This window comes from Charadrius vociferus, unplaced genomic scaffold, assembly GCF_000708025.1.
Source record: "Charadrius vociferus isolate BGI_N301 unplaced genomic scaffold, ASM70802v2 scaffold553, whole genome shotgun sequence".
In the NCBI taxonomy this organism is placed as follows: Eukaryota; Metazoa; Chordata; class Aves; order Charadriiformes; family Charadriidae; genus Charadrius; species Charadrius vociferus.
Window position 1 is genome coordinate 1220488 of NW_009647688.1, and position 16025 is coordinate 1236512.

General features: G+C 40.2%; 3 protein-coding genes across 3 annotated transcripts in view; 2 read left to right on the forward strand and 1 right to left on the reverse strand.

Annotated features, from left to right (window-relative positions):
* FAM96B (family with sequence similarity 96, member B) overlaps positions 1-719 on the reverse strand; it is a 2608-nt gene extending 1889 nt beyond the window's left edge. Inside the window, exon 1 of the mRNA XM_009881400.1 lies at positions 639-719. Coding sequence (XP_009879702.1) covers positions 639-719 — 81 coding nt within the window. The remainder of the gene's footprint in view (positions 1-638) is intronic.
* Positions 720-2783: 2064 nt separating this feature from the next.
* Positions 2784-12979, forward strand: LOC104283222 (fatty acyl-CoA hydrolase precursor, medium chain-like). Its single transcript, XM_009881378.1, has 13 exons — positions 2784-2904; positions 3495-3699; positions 4129-4267; positions 4529-4662; positions 5195-5348; positions 5606-5707; positions 6571-6669; positions 7150-7290; positions 8565-8645; positions 9539-9686; positions 10348-10497; positions 12223-12295; positions 12450-12979. The coding sequence occupies exons 1-13, from the start codon at positions 2829-2831 to the stop codon at positions 12637-12639; spliced, it is 1692 nt and encodes a 563-aa protein (XP_009879680.1). The 5' UTR covers positions 2784-2828; the 3' UTR covers positions 12640-12979.
* Positions 12980-15953: 2974 nt separating this feature from the next.
* LOC104283223 (fatty acyl-CoA hydrolase precursor, medium chain-like) overlaps positions 15954-16025 on the forward strand; it is an 8550-nt gene continuing 8478 nt past the window's right edge. The window contains exon 1 of the mRNA XM_009881379.1: positions 15954-16023. Coding sequence (XP_009879681.1) covers positions 15954-16023 — 70 coding nt within the window. The remainder of the gene's footprint in view (positions 16024-16025) is intronic.

The following is a 16025-nucleotide window of genomic DNA, read 5'->3' on the forward strand; positions in this document are numbered from 1 at the left end:
CGTGCTGTCAGGGACGGGTATATTAAGGTGCGCGTTAAATACAAAATGTTCGTGATGAAAAATATTTATTTCCTCCTTTAATTAATTGGCAAAGTCAAACTGTATCTAAAAAGCCCCGCCAACTTAAAGAAACTGGAGTGATACGAGTGTAATGATGACATATTTTGGCTTCATACACCTCTTTATACTGGGGTGAAGGCACATACTCCTGTGCAAACACACTGTATTCTCTGTTTTGGCTTCCTTGCTGTCCCCAGGGGTGTCCAAGGCCAGGTTGGACGGGGCTCGGAGCAACCTGGGCTGGGGGGAGGTGGCCCTGCCCAGGGCAGGGGTGGCACTGGGGGGGCTTTAAGGTCCCTTCAACCCGAACCATTCTGTGATTCATGTTTGATTTCTCTTTGCGAAAAATGCCCTATTACAGAGTTTGTTTTTTTCATGCCTACCACGTCATGGTCACAGGTAAGAAGACGTGAAGGTGCTCCTCAGGTGGAGGTCGGCAGTTTCCCCGGTGGCTGTCAGAAAGAAAGGAGCTTTTGGAAGGAGCTGAGATCTGCTGCTTCAAAAGATGTTGCAGCTGGGAGAAAAGACGTATATTGTGGTTCTGTTGCTCAGCCCTGCCTTACAGAAACGGTGGTTACCTCAGGTGTGCTTCTGACTGTGGGGACTTGGGCCAGATTGGGTTTGCCCCCAGCGGGACCTGATCTGAAAGTTACTAACATACTTACACATCTGCTGATCTTTTAAATCAGACAAGCAAACTACCTGTGAGCAAAGTTTCCATTTATCTCTGCTTTCATCTTTGTTTTGTATTATAGTCATCTAATATATAAATTACATTGACATTAAAGTTCACTTCTTAATCTAATCCTTTGTTACCTTTAATTGGTCTTTCAATTAGTGTATGTTGTTTTGGATGATAAATTTTGTTGGTAAGCACAACTTTTCTGGCTGTTTAGGAAATACAAAGCTGACTGAGCTGACTTACCCTTACTGGTGAAGATGTTGGCTGATTTTAAAAGTGGGGTTTGTGTGCTTTGGTTTGGTTTGTTTTTATTTTTCGTTGGATAAAGAGAGCTCAGTTTGGCAGCACAAGACATCCATATTCCTTGGATTTCACTGATGGAAAGCATTCAACTTAAGTAGCCTCATGGAATCCTGCTTTTTCCAACTTCTTGCTCCCTGCCTCATGTATATGTGCATGTGTATGTGCGTGGATGGACGTATACGCACACAAACAGGGGCGCACACCTATTCCCATCTGTTGAAACCTGTCTGCTGGATTTGGTCTGTCTTACTAGTCTTTGCTTTCACCCCATTATAAAGGGGAGTGTGAAGCCAAAATACGTTATCATTACACTCTCACTCCAGAAGAAGCGACAAAAATCCCGGGGCCGTTCACATTGGACTGGAGCAAAAATAACTGCAACAGAAAGGATTCTCCAGAAAGATTTGAGGAAATTATGTTCTACCATGCATATTTGCACACTTCTAGCCGAAATTCATGAGAAATTGGCTCATTTTCCAAAGCTATTGCAACCCAGAGACTCAGGAACTGTGTAAGAAATAGCAGGTACCTCTGATTCTCTTGCACTGAAAATCTGGTTTTACCTATCTCGTGTTTGACCCTTTTTGTTAAAGAACTGACTTCCTCTGACAAACCTGTTTCCCAAGCAGGATGAACTTAGGTGAGGTATCATCTGTGGTGGAGAAGTTGGCTTTGCTGGAGGTGAATGAAGTGAAAGCAGCGCAGAGGAGCCTGAGGCCGTATGCTTTGCAACTGAATGCTGATGGCACCGTTCATCCAGGAGCTGTGAAACCTGATGTTCCCACATCAAAGATGGAAAGGCAAAACCCCATTATGCAGAGGGTGTTTTCCCAGGTGAAGATTGGGAGTTAGTGGAGCAGGCTGGGCTTGTGGCCCAGCTGTGAAGAAGGCCTCCAGGCTCATCAGCCTAGGACCAGTCTTCCGCACTGAGGGATGCCGTGCTTCTATGCAGTACAAAATTTTTCAGGACTTCTTCAGCCGGCGGGTGAAAACTGTTGGACTGCCAGCCTGTTTCCACTGTAGGAAGCTATTCTATAGAGAAGGTGAGGTCATGGTCCTTTACCTCTTTTGTGAGGGAAGTGCATACCCCATAAGATGTTGGTAACTAGACCTTACGTTCTGACCTCCACTGAGGCTGCTTGTAGAGAAGAAGCTATAATCTGACCCTCAACTTTAATCTCCCCTTTAGTTTTGAAAAATGCAAGAAACCTATTTTTATTCAAGAAGCGATAAAGAACTATTTTAGAGGCTGGAGGCCAGTCCCTGCTGGAAAGCAAGTATAGTGTCAATTAAGGAACAGGTGCGTTAGTCCTCATTAAAACCTCTGCAAGAATTAACTATTTTATTTTTTTTCTCTTTTTTATTGTTACTTTCTAGTTATTTCTAATCTGTAATCCTGTTTTTTTGGTGAGGTGTTTGTTGCTTGGTTTTTTTTTTTACAAGAATTTAAACGTCTGGAACCTCTTCAGAGCTTCACTGTTTTCTCTGTTCGCAGGATTAACAGCAGATTAACTATGATTAGAGCTTTTGTTGTTGTTCACAGATGGCGTTTGGTCATTTTCAGATCACCCATTCTCAGAATCAGGTAATGATTAGGTGTGTTACACTAAGGGATTGTATTTGTGCTTTGTAGCAAGTACAGCTCTGAAAGCGCTTAATGCAGTGCATGTTCAAAAGGGAATTTAGCTGCACTCCCTGCTCAGAATGCCTTCAGCAGGGACCTTTGTACCATTCTCTTCCGCATATAAACAGAAAATAACCTAGAGTCCAAAGCGGGGTGAAAATGGCTCCTCAAAGCCAGGTTGCTTTGCTTTGTGCTTTGTTTTGTAGTATAGCATTCATCACTTGCGGAGCAGAAGGTGAGATGCAAAATCTGTTATTATTGCTGTTGGGGAAGCAACTGCACTAACAAGTTGCAGTGTCGTGATTTTCAAAGGCAGTAGTACATCTCTTACACTTTTGTTAGCAATCTGCAAAAGTATCCTAATAAGCTTGATGCAAAAATTACTGATTTTGTGAGATGAAAGCATTTCTGAGATGATTTTATGAAAATAAAACTTTTTATCTTTCTTAAGACGTAGAAAGCAAAAATGTTTCCGAATTATCTAAACAAAATATTTTAAAGATCTGTTGGATGATAAATTTGGAAAGTGTTAATGATTTTGACAGTTGCTCTTTGCTCTGAATTTGTTTTTAAGCTTTATGCTCTTGCACAGTGACTAAACTATGTCTTACCTAGCTCCAGCTGTCATTGGCAGAGCCAGCTATAGGAGTGGTTGGCAGGGGTGTCTGTCATTGCATGAAAGTGAAATGAAAACTGGACAAAATTGAAAGGAATAAGCTGAAATCTTCTGAATTAAAGTCAGTAAAAAATGCTTCATTGAAAAGTCTATCTGATAATTACAAAGATGCAATTTACTTTTTTTTTCTCCCCTTATGTGTTACTTAGGACAGAATGGTGCCGAGCCAGAAGTGACTATCACACTTGGACGGCTCAAAGGGACACAAACGCATGTGAAGGGGACAGACAGACTTGTAAATGTTTTCCTTGGGATTCCTTTTGCAAAAGCCCCTGTTGGATCCTTGAGGTTTTCCCCACCTGAACCACCTGAACCCTGGAATGATCTGAGAGATGCAACTTCTTACCCACCACTGTGAGAGCCATTCTGTTCATGTGTGTATAGGACCTGCTCATGTTTGTCAGTGTTTTCATGTTTATTAGGGTACAGAGGTCTGATTTTTGGTAAGGAGGTTGTATTGATGGGTAGTGAATACGCTGACAGTACTGAAATATTTCATAAGAACTGTGGGACTGGGAACCACAAAGAATTCCTGGGAAATTCCTGTCTTTGGAAATCACATTTTCTCACTATACTGTGCTGAAATAATTCAGCTTTTTAAGTAAGAGTATAGAGCTGTGCTTTTACAGGTTGCACCTCTAACTGTGTATAAGTAACACAAAGTTCAAACACCCCATGGGAATTCAGTGCGTGGGGCAAAAGAAAGTGTTTTCTCTATTGTTGTTCCGTTGTTGCTATTGCATTTTTTATTACTAATAATCATGCTTCCTTTCTTTTGTGAAGATGTCCTCAAGATCTGTCCTTATTGAAAACAGCTGAAAAAAACTTCAAAGAAAAACACCTTGCATTCCGAACTTCTGAGGACTGTTTGTATCTAAATGTTTACAGCCCTGCTGGTTCAAACAAGAAGGACAAGTTACCTGTACGTAAACCCATTGTACAAACCTGTGTTGTACAAAGTTGCACCTCATGAAAGCTCCTAAGTCAGTTAATTGCTTTTGAAAATGCGACGCCGCATTAGCAAAAATATTATTATGTAAAATTCAAAGTCCACCAACCTAAAATTCATCTCCCGTTGAGCTTCGGTGATTTGGAGTTCCTCATTCTCTGATGTTGTCTTCCTTTTTCAAATGAAACCTACCAAGCAACATATAAAATTGTGTCTTACGCTTTTTTCTCCAAGGTAATGGTGTGGATCCATGGAGGCAATTTTATATTTGGTGGTGCTTCTAGGTATGATGGTTCTGCACTGTCAGCCTATGAGAACGTTGTGGTAGTAATAATTCAGTACAGACTCGGACTCCTTGGATTCTTCAAGTAAGATGACCTGTTTCACTTTTTACAAAATACTTCCTATCACATTTAAAGCCTGGGTAGTTTTGTTTTCTAAATCAGCTGAGCTTCCATACCAGCTTCCTACTGTTACAGTGATTTAAATGTACATAGTTCACTGACACCAGGACTTAAAAACATGAAGAAATGCCCATAAATTCCATTTGCATTGTCATTTGATTGTAGCCTGCTGTCAAATCATAGGTGGGCTTATTCGGTTCTGGGCAGGGTGTTTGTTCTTGCCTTTACTTCCATCCATTGGTGTGTAAAGCAAAAAATCATATAGTGTAAAAGCCAGGAACCCCTCTGTGTATGGGTGAACAAACAGTAGAGGCAAGTATGTCAGTGGGGCTTAGATCTGACTGTGGAGGGCTTTAGGTCAGGAGGCTATTCGGATCTTTCCTTCGCCAAATATGACAATTTGCACAAAATGTAAGTTGGTGAGATGTATTTTATTCTGGTATTAAAAGAACTATCACTCTTCCTGAGAAGCTGGCTTCTAACGCTTTTCTTTCAGCACTGGTGATGAACACGCTCGTGGGAACTGGGCATTTTTGGATCAAGTAGCAGCTCTTCGGTGGATCCAAGAAAACATTGAACACTTTGGTGGAGATCCAGGATCTGTCACACTCTTTGGTGTATCTGCAGGATCTTGCTCTGTTTTTGCACATGTACGCATGCAGTAGGTGCACTAAAAAGTAAAGTCTTAGAAAAAAAGTCTTCAAAAACTCAATTAATGTAACATTTCATGCTTAATCTGATTTTCAAAAGTAAGATTAACGGCTCATTATCCTAAGTCTGGACACTTCCCCTGTAAGCACATAAAATGTGTAATTCCCCACTGAATCCAGCAGTCTAGTCAAGCATAAAGTTATGGGTAAGGACTTCAAGGTAGAATAAATACTTTCCATTCTTCCCCTCTTGGCAGGTTTTATCTCCTTTGTCTAAGGGTCTCTTTCATAAAGCAATATCAGAGAGTGGAATTCTAATCCCCCCTGTTAAAGATTTACTTCTTTCAACAGATCTTAAGGTAGGCTCTTTTTTTTTTTTTTTTTTTGCATTATAAAGCCTTTATAACCTAAAATAGCATATTTCTTATATCTGGTAATTTGGCAAAAATCTAATTGCATATTATGTAACAAAGTTGATCAGATGTATTCTCATGGCATACCTATAAATATATAGATTAGCACTAAGTAAATTTTCATTCAAATAATCTATTTGTTTTCGGTCTCGTTTGGTGTTGGAAGTAGATTGATCAGTTATGTGATTATAATATCTGTGGGTAAAGTTAGGTATTTTCAGTTACACACATGCCAAGCTAGGCATATGTCCATTTTCGTGCGTGCTGTAACTTCTATAATAACTATGAAATTTATTATAGAAAGTTTAATTAGAATCCAGAAGATGCATTCAGTTTTTATTCAGCTATGGTCTTTTGTGGAGGGCCTTTATTTGAAGTAAATTCATTAAAAACAAACAAACAAGCAAACAAACAAACAAACAAAATTAAAAGAAAATTCCTCTCTGTAAATACCTTTTCATTTCTCATCCTAAAATGCCGGGTAATAATGGAAAACTCTCATAGTTGATTTTCTGAATTTTCTTTCCTTATTTGATTTATGTTACAGCCTCGTATTATCTCTACAGCAAGGTTTGTTGTAGAACAGAGAATGGAAATATACCAAGAAAGAAGCATACCAGAATGATTTCACTTTGTGGTCAAACTGTAGTATTTCTAGTAAAATAAAATACGTGAAGACCTGTCAAGCTCACCTAAATCTGCCTTTGAATAAGACTAATATCAGTACTGTGTATAATAGTTTTCTGTTTATAAATTGCTTAAAGAGCACCTCATAGCTAACATTTCTTGTCTTTGTTAATAATTTTCAGAAAATTGCGAGTATATTTAAGTGTGAGACGAGCAGCTCAGTCTCACTGATAAACTGCTTAAGGAACCAGGAAGCAAATGATATAGTCTTTAACACTACGGTAGGTGAAACTTTGTTAATAACAGATATTTTTAATGGCACGCTTGCAAAACTTTAGCTCAGTCTTTCACCGGAGATCATTGTTGGCCTGTTCCAAAGCTGATTTTTCGTAACTTTTGTCAAAATACCCCCTAAATATTGAAATAATTTCATATAATTTCTTGTTAGAATTTTCAGTGAAGTGTCACAGCACCTGTAAAGTTGTGAGCAAGACTCGAGCGTACTTATGTTTTAATGTCAGTTAGAAGCAGCACAGGACCGGAAACCATTACAGTACTCCATACCATGACCCAGCCAGGCTTGCGTTTTATACTCTTGTGCAGAACTGCAAATTTCTGTTCAGTGGCTGTAGATACTCAGATTTCTTAAAGCCTTTTTTTTGCACTTGGAACATTAAATGTGAACATTTTATTACATGATTTGAAGGAAAAATGGAAAATACTATTAAGAAGTAATTTGATCTTTTTTTCTCCTCCTTCAGGAACTGCCATTTCTACCCTTAGTTTTGGATGGAGTATTTCTTCATAAGTCACCTGAAGAGATATTGGCTGGAAAAGAATTTAATGCAGTCCCGTTCATGATAGGAGTCACCAACAATGAATTTGGCTGGAATATTAGATCTGTAATTTAATGGCTTTTCTTTGGTTTTTTGAATGTTTGTGTTAACTGAGGCAGGGAATTCTGGGAAGGTATTTGCTGGCAGTAAACCTTTTAAGTATGGCCAGAAGGCTTTGCAGTGTTGCAAATACATCCAAGGTAAACTTTGCTTGCATTATGATTCTGTAGTGACCCAGAACCAGTTGGTCACAAAATGGCAAGACAGGCTTCGTCCCGCAAGTTAAACTACCTGGACATCCTTGGAACAGCAATTTTATACAGTATTTTCTTATCCTAAAATTTTAATCCCTCATTCAGGCAAAGAGGAAAAAAAATGCCGCAGACAAGGGCTTATTACGGAAAGAAAAATAAAACCAATCTTTTCCCCAACGCGCAGTATTCAGGATTGATACATAGAATGTTTACAAATGTGACACTGATCACCTTAAACAGCTTACCCTGTCTGCCGTTATGAACTCTGACTGCTGGTTACGTCCTTGGCCCTGTGTTCCTTGTTACCATGCAGAAAGATCTAGCGTTTGAAAATCTCATCTGGGGACAGAGTATGGGGATAACGGGGGTGTCCGACCCCTTGTCAGTGCACAAATTCTTTCTCATATGAATGCCATGGGTAACTCCAAAAAATGAGCAGTTGCTACACAGTGCACAAAACTGCAGGAGGTGGATTTGTGTCCTCTCTCTTCCTTGCCCTCTTTTCTTCATTTCCTGAGTACTCATGTTCATCTGTGTAGTACGACGCATTTGTTCTGAACCCATGCAGTAACGGTGTGTCTCTGGGAGTGTGCAGACGAAAAATGTAAAGAGAAATCTGTTCTAATTCATTCTGCAGACAGAAGGGTCATTTTATGTAATGCTCTAAAAGAGGAGGAGCATTCCCTTATCTTTACTTCAAAGTGTTCAAACAATTGGACAGAGGCTGCCAGTGCCTTTTATGATCTCCCCTACCAGGGGGAAAATAAGCTCTTGAGACAGAAGCAGCTTTTTGCTTCAATTCTGACCTAATGCTATCTAGTATTATAAGTTTCTTAACAATGCATGTTGATTTAAGGATAAACTACTTATAAGTGGTTTATGCAGAAACCTTCACCAAGGAACTATTTACTGCAGTAAGTACAAGCTTTTCAAGCCAGCTGCTGCATTGTACCACCTTTTTGTGTATGATATGATGCTTCAAAAATAAACACCAGTAGTAAAAATAAAGTGGAATAATGTAGTTCCAATGCTAAAAGTATTGGAGAAGCTGAATGGCACTAATAACTTTCTTTTTTTTCTGTGCAGACTTCAAAAATACCAGGTTTGAAGGAAATAGGAGATAAAAAATCAATCACTTCAACTTTAGAGTTTTTACTACCAATGTTGGTAAGTACTGGTGCACTAATCTAATTTGAGAAGTGAAATTTCTTTTTAGTGCATGTAACAGATTTGTGAAGTTTGGTGTTCTCTAATTTCCTGCTTGAGTCAAGTGTTACTAAGACTTGAGGTCACGTTATGCTTTGGGGTGAGTCCCAGCAAAGTGAACAGGACTGCAGTGTGTGGAGTCACAGAAATAGGATTGTCACACAGAAATAGGATTGAGTCAGGCCTGGGATTTGGGGAAACACCTTTTTCCTTCTAGACCTCTGAACAAATATTTTTGTCTTACATATTTGTATGTAGGATTACTGTAATACTGTCCCTAATCTTATGGTATCTGATGGCTCATCTGCTGGCTGATGGGTTTCAAGGCAGGATTTTTCAATATGTTTGCATTAAATTAAATATAACTTTTAAAATAGTTACTTTGTACTCCTAGTTTTGAAATGTATCTTTCAAGCAGCAAATTCTAACACTAAAACCGTAAGCTGTGTTTGGAGATGCCATTGGTCTTGCCCTGTAGTCTAATAGTCCATAAATCTTTCAAGGACTCAGAGAATTTGCTTTTGTTTTTCCCATCTCTTTTCTCCTGAAGAAAACAGAAGCCAAAGGTATTATCAGGAGAAGTTGCTGAATCTTCCTGTAGAGTTTTAACCCATATAAATCTGTTGCAAATTTGACACCAGGTGGTTGGTTTGGTTGATTTTTGGTATTGGGTGGGGTTTTTTCCCACAAAAAGTCTGAATAGGTTTTGTTTGCCATCATGGTTTCCCATCAACATGGGTGCTGTCCTGCACCTTTGTGCCTTTGCAAAATCTCTGAAGTTTAAAAGATGACATTTTTAGTTGCTAATTCAGAGGGTGATAATTTTTCTGTTTGTTTCTTCTGTTTTTTCTTAGTATGTACCACCAGAGCTTCTGCCTGCGATAGTGGATGAATATCTGGGAAACACAGATGATCCTGCTGAGCTACGGGACCAATTTCTGGACTTGCTAGGGGATGTAGGAATAGTCATGCCATCCATTAAAGCACTGAATTACCACAGAGGTGAGCTAACAAACACCAGTAGGATATTCAAACCCCTTACTCCATTCTGGATCAAATGAAGTAGACGCAAATCCCGCCGTGTGCAGGCAGCCCCGCTTGAGATTCCCACGGGGAACTTGAGGGTGAAGAGTGATACAGGTCTGCAGAAATGTGTGAAGCAAGTGTGTGTACTCCTTTGTCTTTGTACTAGTGTCTTGCACTTACAGTCATAGTCACAATATACAGAGAGCAGAGTGTGATAACACAGGTAAATGTTTGCTAACTGAAGTATACAGGCTTAAAAATTAAAACATATTAAAGCAACCTGGAATTTGTCCTTTGGCCCACTGCTACTTGGGAAGTCAGCAGCTCTGTAGTCTGGAGATTTTCTGGTATTTAAGTGTAGACAAGCCATGCCAAGAGACCCAGAACTGGAAAATAATTTGATGTTATCTTGTTTTCTGTAAGTTTTCCTGGGGTGAATCTTTTTTTTTTTTTTTTGTAAGTGCAGTGAATTCTTAATTTTAAATTAAAAATAAAAATATGTATTTGAGTGTAACATTACTTTAAAAGTGCACCCAGTATAAAGCGTTGGGTGCATTTAAAGTAATATTTTAAACAGCTGATGTCAGCTGTAATTTATGCACCTGTTCTTTAACTCTCTAAATGTTACGTCTTCTAGAGTCTGGGGCTCCTACCTACTTCTTTGAATATCAGCATCGGCCCACTTCATACTGGGATAGTAAACCAGAGTATGTGAAAGCAGATCATGGAGATGAAGTTGGCTTTGTCTTTGGAGGACCATATCTGGCCGGTGATATTCAGCTACGTAGTAAGGAATAGAACATTCAATGTTCACTTGTAAATTACTCTCATAACACGGGCATTATTCTGTTCGGTTGTGCTGCTTCCATTTTAATCAGACTAAAGTGCATCTATTAACGGTGACACCAAAGTATAACCCTTTCTCCCGTTGGAATTTGTTTATCACTAATTTACTGTCTTCTTCATTCTTTATCATGTACTGTTTGCTGCTTCTGACGCACAGTAAATTACACATGTTGTCAACAGTTTAGCAAATAGGACATTTGCTAGAAAGCATCTCTGTCATTATACCAGCACTGTTCACGAAATTGCCAAATAGCTTTGGCTGAAAAATAAATTGAAGGAAAGGTCAACGTGCAGGGGATTAGCGGACTGCTTGGGAAGCAGGAAATCTAGGCTGTCTTCTTTTCCTAAGGAATTTAAGATAATGTCTCCTCCTTTCCAGGGCTGTCAGGCTCCAGAGGTTGGGGACTCTGTCTCTTTTGTAGATAGTGTCCCCGTTGTGTTGATTAAAGCAAAGCTTGCAACTCTAGTGTTTCATTTCCTCCGTGAAGATCTAATGGTTAGGTTAAGACTATTTTCTCCCATGACTCAAGTAATATTTAATCATTTTATTCAAAATGGCAACAGTCCATTGAGAAAGGATTAAGGATGTACCACCAAAATTGCCTTTGCCTTGTCAGTTTGGGCATTCTCGTAGGTTTCTGGAAGTTCTGGTTCCTCCAGGCACAATCCCACGTTGCTACAGTCCAAATGAACGTGCCAGTCAACGAACAGTTAGATACAAGATGCCACATCCTCGGGACTATTATGAACCCAGCAATTTGCTTTAATTGCATTTGCCAAACCCAGTAATACTCAGAATAGAATATTTTCTTTCCCATAAAACAAATTAGGAGCAGTTCTTATTTTGACAAAGAAACACAGAAATTTTACTTATTTTAAGTTAATTCACAATTTTTACTGCTTCTATTTTTGCCATTTGCACAGTACTTCATAGTCTGTTTCAAAGCCTACATAAATGAAAGTATTCCCTTTTACTCCATTGAACTTTGGAGCAATCCAGCTATGTTGTAAAAGTGTTTGTTAATCTGTTACTAGAGCCTTTTATTTTGCTCGTATTTTATATTTGATTTTTTACCTCTGTTATCCTACACTAGAAAGCACTATACAGTTCTTTTTCTGTTTGCCTGAATGTACTGAGAGCATTAAAATAGCAACTATTTTTCTTGATCTATTGAGATGCACTTAGAATTAATCACACACTGTAACTGAAATTTTCATCTAGCTGATACCGTGGGCATATGCGTAACTATATTTAAATGAATATTCTTGAAGTGGTGAGACATGGAGTGACATTTTCTCCCATCAGAATTAAGACATCTTTGCCTAGTCATGCTCTGAATAAGGAGAATTTAGTCCCACAAAGCTAGAATGAGATCTATGAAACTAAAGCACGTGGCTTTTCCTGAAAAGCTACAGGCAAACCGCCTTGTTTCCTTGTGCCCCAGTTCCTCAATGTGCAGAATAAGGATAATTACGATCATCTCATTCATAGAGTGCTGAAATTTTCTCTTGATGATTGCTGTATTACTGACACGTTGCGGGTACGGTGCCTCTGTTGTAATCAGTAAATAGTTACAACGTATTCACAGACTGAAACGCTGCTTCTGTTGTAGAAATGTTTTGATTTCTGCCACGCATAATAATTATTTTGTATTTTGTCTCTCAGGTGAAGTTACAGAGGAAGAAAAGAACCTTAGCAGAACTCTAATGAAGTACTGGGCTAACTTTGCTCGAAATGGGTAAGAATCAGGAGATTCGTGATGCGTGTTACTGGTTTGTATGACTCCATAGTGAGTTAGCTGTTTTCTTGATTCAGACTTAACTTCTGTGATTGAATTCCCCTGCGACTGAAAAGGGACATTCACTCGTTCTTTCTTGCTGTTTTTTTTTCAGAAATCCTAATGGAGAGGGTTTGGTGGAATGGCCATCGTACAACCTAAATGAAGAATACTTACAGATAAATCTAAAACAAAAGAAAGCCAGGAAGTTGAGGGAAAAGAAGGTAGATTTCTGGAGAAAGGTGGTGTTTGAAAAAGCAAATAACAACAGAATGGAAAACAAGAAGGTTAATTCAGAGTTATAATTTACAGGCTAAATGTGCACTTAATATGCAAACGATTAGGATAGTAAAGAAATTACTTAAAGTCATTTTGAGGATAAAATTATGTTTCCCTTCTTTTCATCTTTTCTTCACAGTTGTCGTATTTGCAATTATTCACTGTAATAATTCCAACTGATCTATTTCCCCTTCGTGATACTTTACTTTTTCCTGGGTTTGTACCTACGACAGAAGCCTCACTCATTAAATACAGGTACCAGATTTCCCTACTGATGAGGTTTTTCTGTTGCTTCCCCATGACTGAAGACAGAATGTAGCAGCAACATTGTTATAATAAACTGAAGTCAATAAAGACCCGATTTGCAAGTAAAACTGTCTTTTGGTGTCAAGTGTATCAGTGATGGTAGAGAAGTTTTGGTCTGATTTAGATTCAGAAATGTTCTGTGTACTAATGAATGTTCTGCTTTGTAAGTTGGTTTTGCAACAGAAATAGTATCTTTCTGGCTGTTGTGATACAGAATGTGTAACAGTAATGCTGGAGTTAAGGCTTCTCAAATGTTAAAAAAGGGAGAAACGCTCTCCACTGCCCACACTTTTTTCCTTTTAAATTTAGCAATAACTCCCCGAGAAGGATCAACATTGGTAACGTTTTTTCATACTTTCCGTCTTTTCCGTGGTGCTTTACGTTGTGCTCCGGGCTGTTCTCTGTGCCGTCAGTCGGTTCCAGCCTCTCCCTTTGCAGTGGGTCCCACACCTTTGTTACTCTACTGGAAGAAATAGGGTGGGATTTCCTACGCCTCTCTGCCCCAAGTCTGGTGGCAGGCAGAACTCGGGGGCAGGGTTAGGCTGTTAGCACAACTGCTGTTTTGCTGAGTGGAAATTCCTGCTGGGTATCTGTCTGTGTGGGATTTGTCTCTATTTTTCAGCTGCTGAAATCAAGAGAGGTAGCAGTGCATTAAAGTGTAAAGAGGCAAATGTCATCGTGTGGCAGGATTTTTTCAGCTTGGTCCTTGGCTTGTGCATTATTCGCTGATGGAGGGTAAGCTGCAAAATGTTCTCTCTTAAAATTAAATGCCAAACAAGATTCAAGAATCCCACTTGCCAGATACATAGCACTGTCTCCAGATTCCCCAAGTTCAGTCCGTGTCAGTAGAGCAAGGGTTTCCCCATCTGCAGAGCGTGTCAGTCATGCTTGCAGATCCATGCAAAGTATCTACAGGAGAGGCTGTAGGGATCTAAAATCCCATTTGTTTATTACCTTATTGTACGTAAGATCGACAGAGTTTGCAGCAACCCCTTTCCACTGGTGATATTTTCAGAATGGCTGCTTCGCTGGGCGTGTGGCTGGGGTACGGGCTGAGGCTCTTTGCAGGATGTGTACTCAAGAGAGAAAGAGTGAACGGAGCAAAGAAAGACTGAAGAGTAAGGCTTGGAAAATAGAATAGTAAATGAAGGGGGCAAATAAAAGGAAAGCAAATGGGAAAGGACAGAATTTAGTAAAATCAGTAAAGATCAGGAGATAGAAAATAAATTGAGTTGAGGCATGCACGCCCATCAGAAGGAAGCCCAGTCACAAGCAGGGATTCTTGTAGTTCCACCTCGCACGGGAACAGTTTTCCCATGGCAGGAACCAAAGCAGTCCAAGGTAAGTGGAGGCAGTGAGAGAATTTGCAACAGCATTCGAGCAGGTAAGCAGGAGTGCAGAGTTTACTACTACTTTACTTCTGCCCCGGGCTTCCAGCAAACCTTTATCACACAGAGAAGGTGGAAGATAGCTTATGCTAAACCCCACCGCGTGTACCCCAGGGACCCGTCCCCGTTCATTGCATTTCACAGCGCACACATCTATCAATATAGAGTGTACATTCATGAAAGCGCAGGCTAGTCCCAGACCAGTTTTATTGACATTTAATGTCGTGAACTTCACTCTTGAGAAACAAGAACAAAAGTCTCCCAGAGAATATCGATACAGCCATAACAATTCTGCAATTAAGTTATTGTCCACATTAGTTTCCTAGAAGCTCAAATCCACGGCGTTATGCCATTTGCCAATGTGTACTGTGCACTAACCGCACACTCAGCGCTCCCGTCGGCGCTAGCATCGGTGTTGCCAACAGCGCACCGCTCGGCGCAGAGCTCAGCGCAGAGGACAGGGGTCTCCCGACCCACAGAGCAGACGCTCCGGATGTTCAGCCTGCGCTGACTGTGAGCGCTCAGCCGACAGATTGCTCCCTGAGCAGCCCACTTTAAACTTGACCGGGGTTTACCCACAGGGGGCTGTAAATCGCAGCTGTGCAGGTACACTTAGGAAGGTTTGGGGTAAAGTGCACAAGCACAGCCATAGTACACAGGACTCTCAGGTGCATGATACATGTGCTGAACTAATCTAATGACTGTGGGTCATTAGGGCCCACTTAGCTGAAAACAAAGGCGCAAGCAGGAAATTAATCTATAGAAAGGCTGTCTCAGACAACTGAGAATTCTCATGAAATGAAATGTCAAAACAGCCTTTCTGGGGCAAGGGCTACAGAGCCTTGCTGAAAAAATAAAACAAAACGAAGCCAAAAAAGGGCAGAGCCCAAAGCTTACATAAAACTAACACAACTGCTTAGTTAATGTAGGCAGAAAATCTTGTTTATTTTTATTCAACTCTCTCTCTCTTCCCTCTTTTTCATATCGTGCTCTGATGATAGATGTGAATTCACACAGAAGTCCATAAACCCTTCTGATCTTTCAGAGGCATTAAATGTATCGTTACCACCCAAATCCTTTAATATTGTTCCCACACTACAAAAGCTGAGAAAGCATCTCTTTAGTGTTGCAAAACTTTTGCATTGTCTTCGATACCAAACAAACATCCCCGAACACGCAGGACTCCTCCTACTTTATGAGAAGAAAAATCCATCAACTTTTACTTTGGCAAAAGCCCATTTTTTCAGGAGTATTGTTTTGGGTTTTGCTCTTTCTGGCTGTATTGTACGTTCCTTACACTGAGATCCTGACTTCATTGTGAAAGGTGGTAGCGTTACGGCAGCAGGACAGATCTCCCGGTGCAATGGAAGGCTGTTTTCAAAGCATTTTAAAGCAGGTACTTGATGCCCAAGTTTTTGTGAATGGGATTTATAAGGCGCAGGAGGGAGGCAGTATGGCACCTGTGGGTCCAGCCCACGAGGCAGGGTCTCTCCTCCCATGGAGCAGCTGCTCTGTCTGTCCCCAGCCAGCGGCTCGCAGCGCCCGCGTTGCTTTTCCTAATCAGCGTTTGCCTTGCGCAACAGTTGTGCTTAACAGACTATATAAGGCAACACACCGAGGAGGTAAATACGTGACCAGCTCGCAAAATGGCAACTGGAAAGGACACGGCGCTGCTGTCCTTGATTCTCACCGTGGGGGCCGCAGCGCTCGTAGCTACT

Excerpts from the sequence above, each read along its gene's own strand:
- LOC104283222 (XM_009881378.1), top strand. The coding sequence starts at position 2,829 with ATGGCTCCTCAAAGCCAGGTTGCTTTGCTTTGTGCTTTGTTTTGTAGT. Across the intron at positions 4,663-5,194 it reads GGACTCCTTGGATTCTTCAA|CACTGGTGATGAACACGCTC; the intron begins GTAAGATGACCT and ends CTTTTCTTTCAG. Across the intron at positions 12,296-12,449 it reads GCTAACTTTGCTCGAAATGG|AAATCCTAATGGAGAGGGTT; the intron begins GTAAGAATCAGG and ends TTTTTTTTTCAG.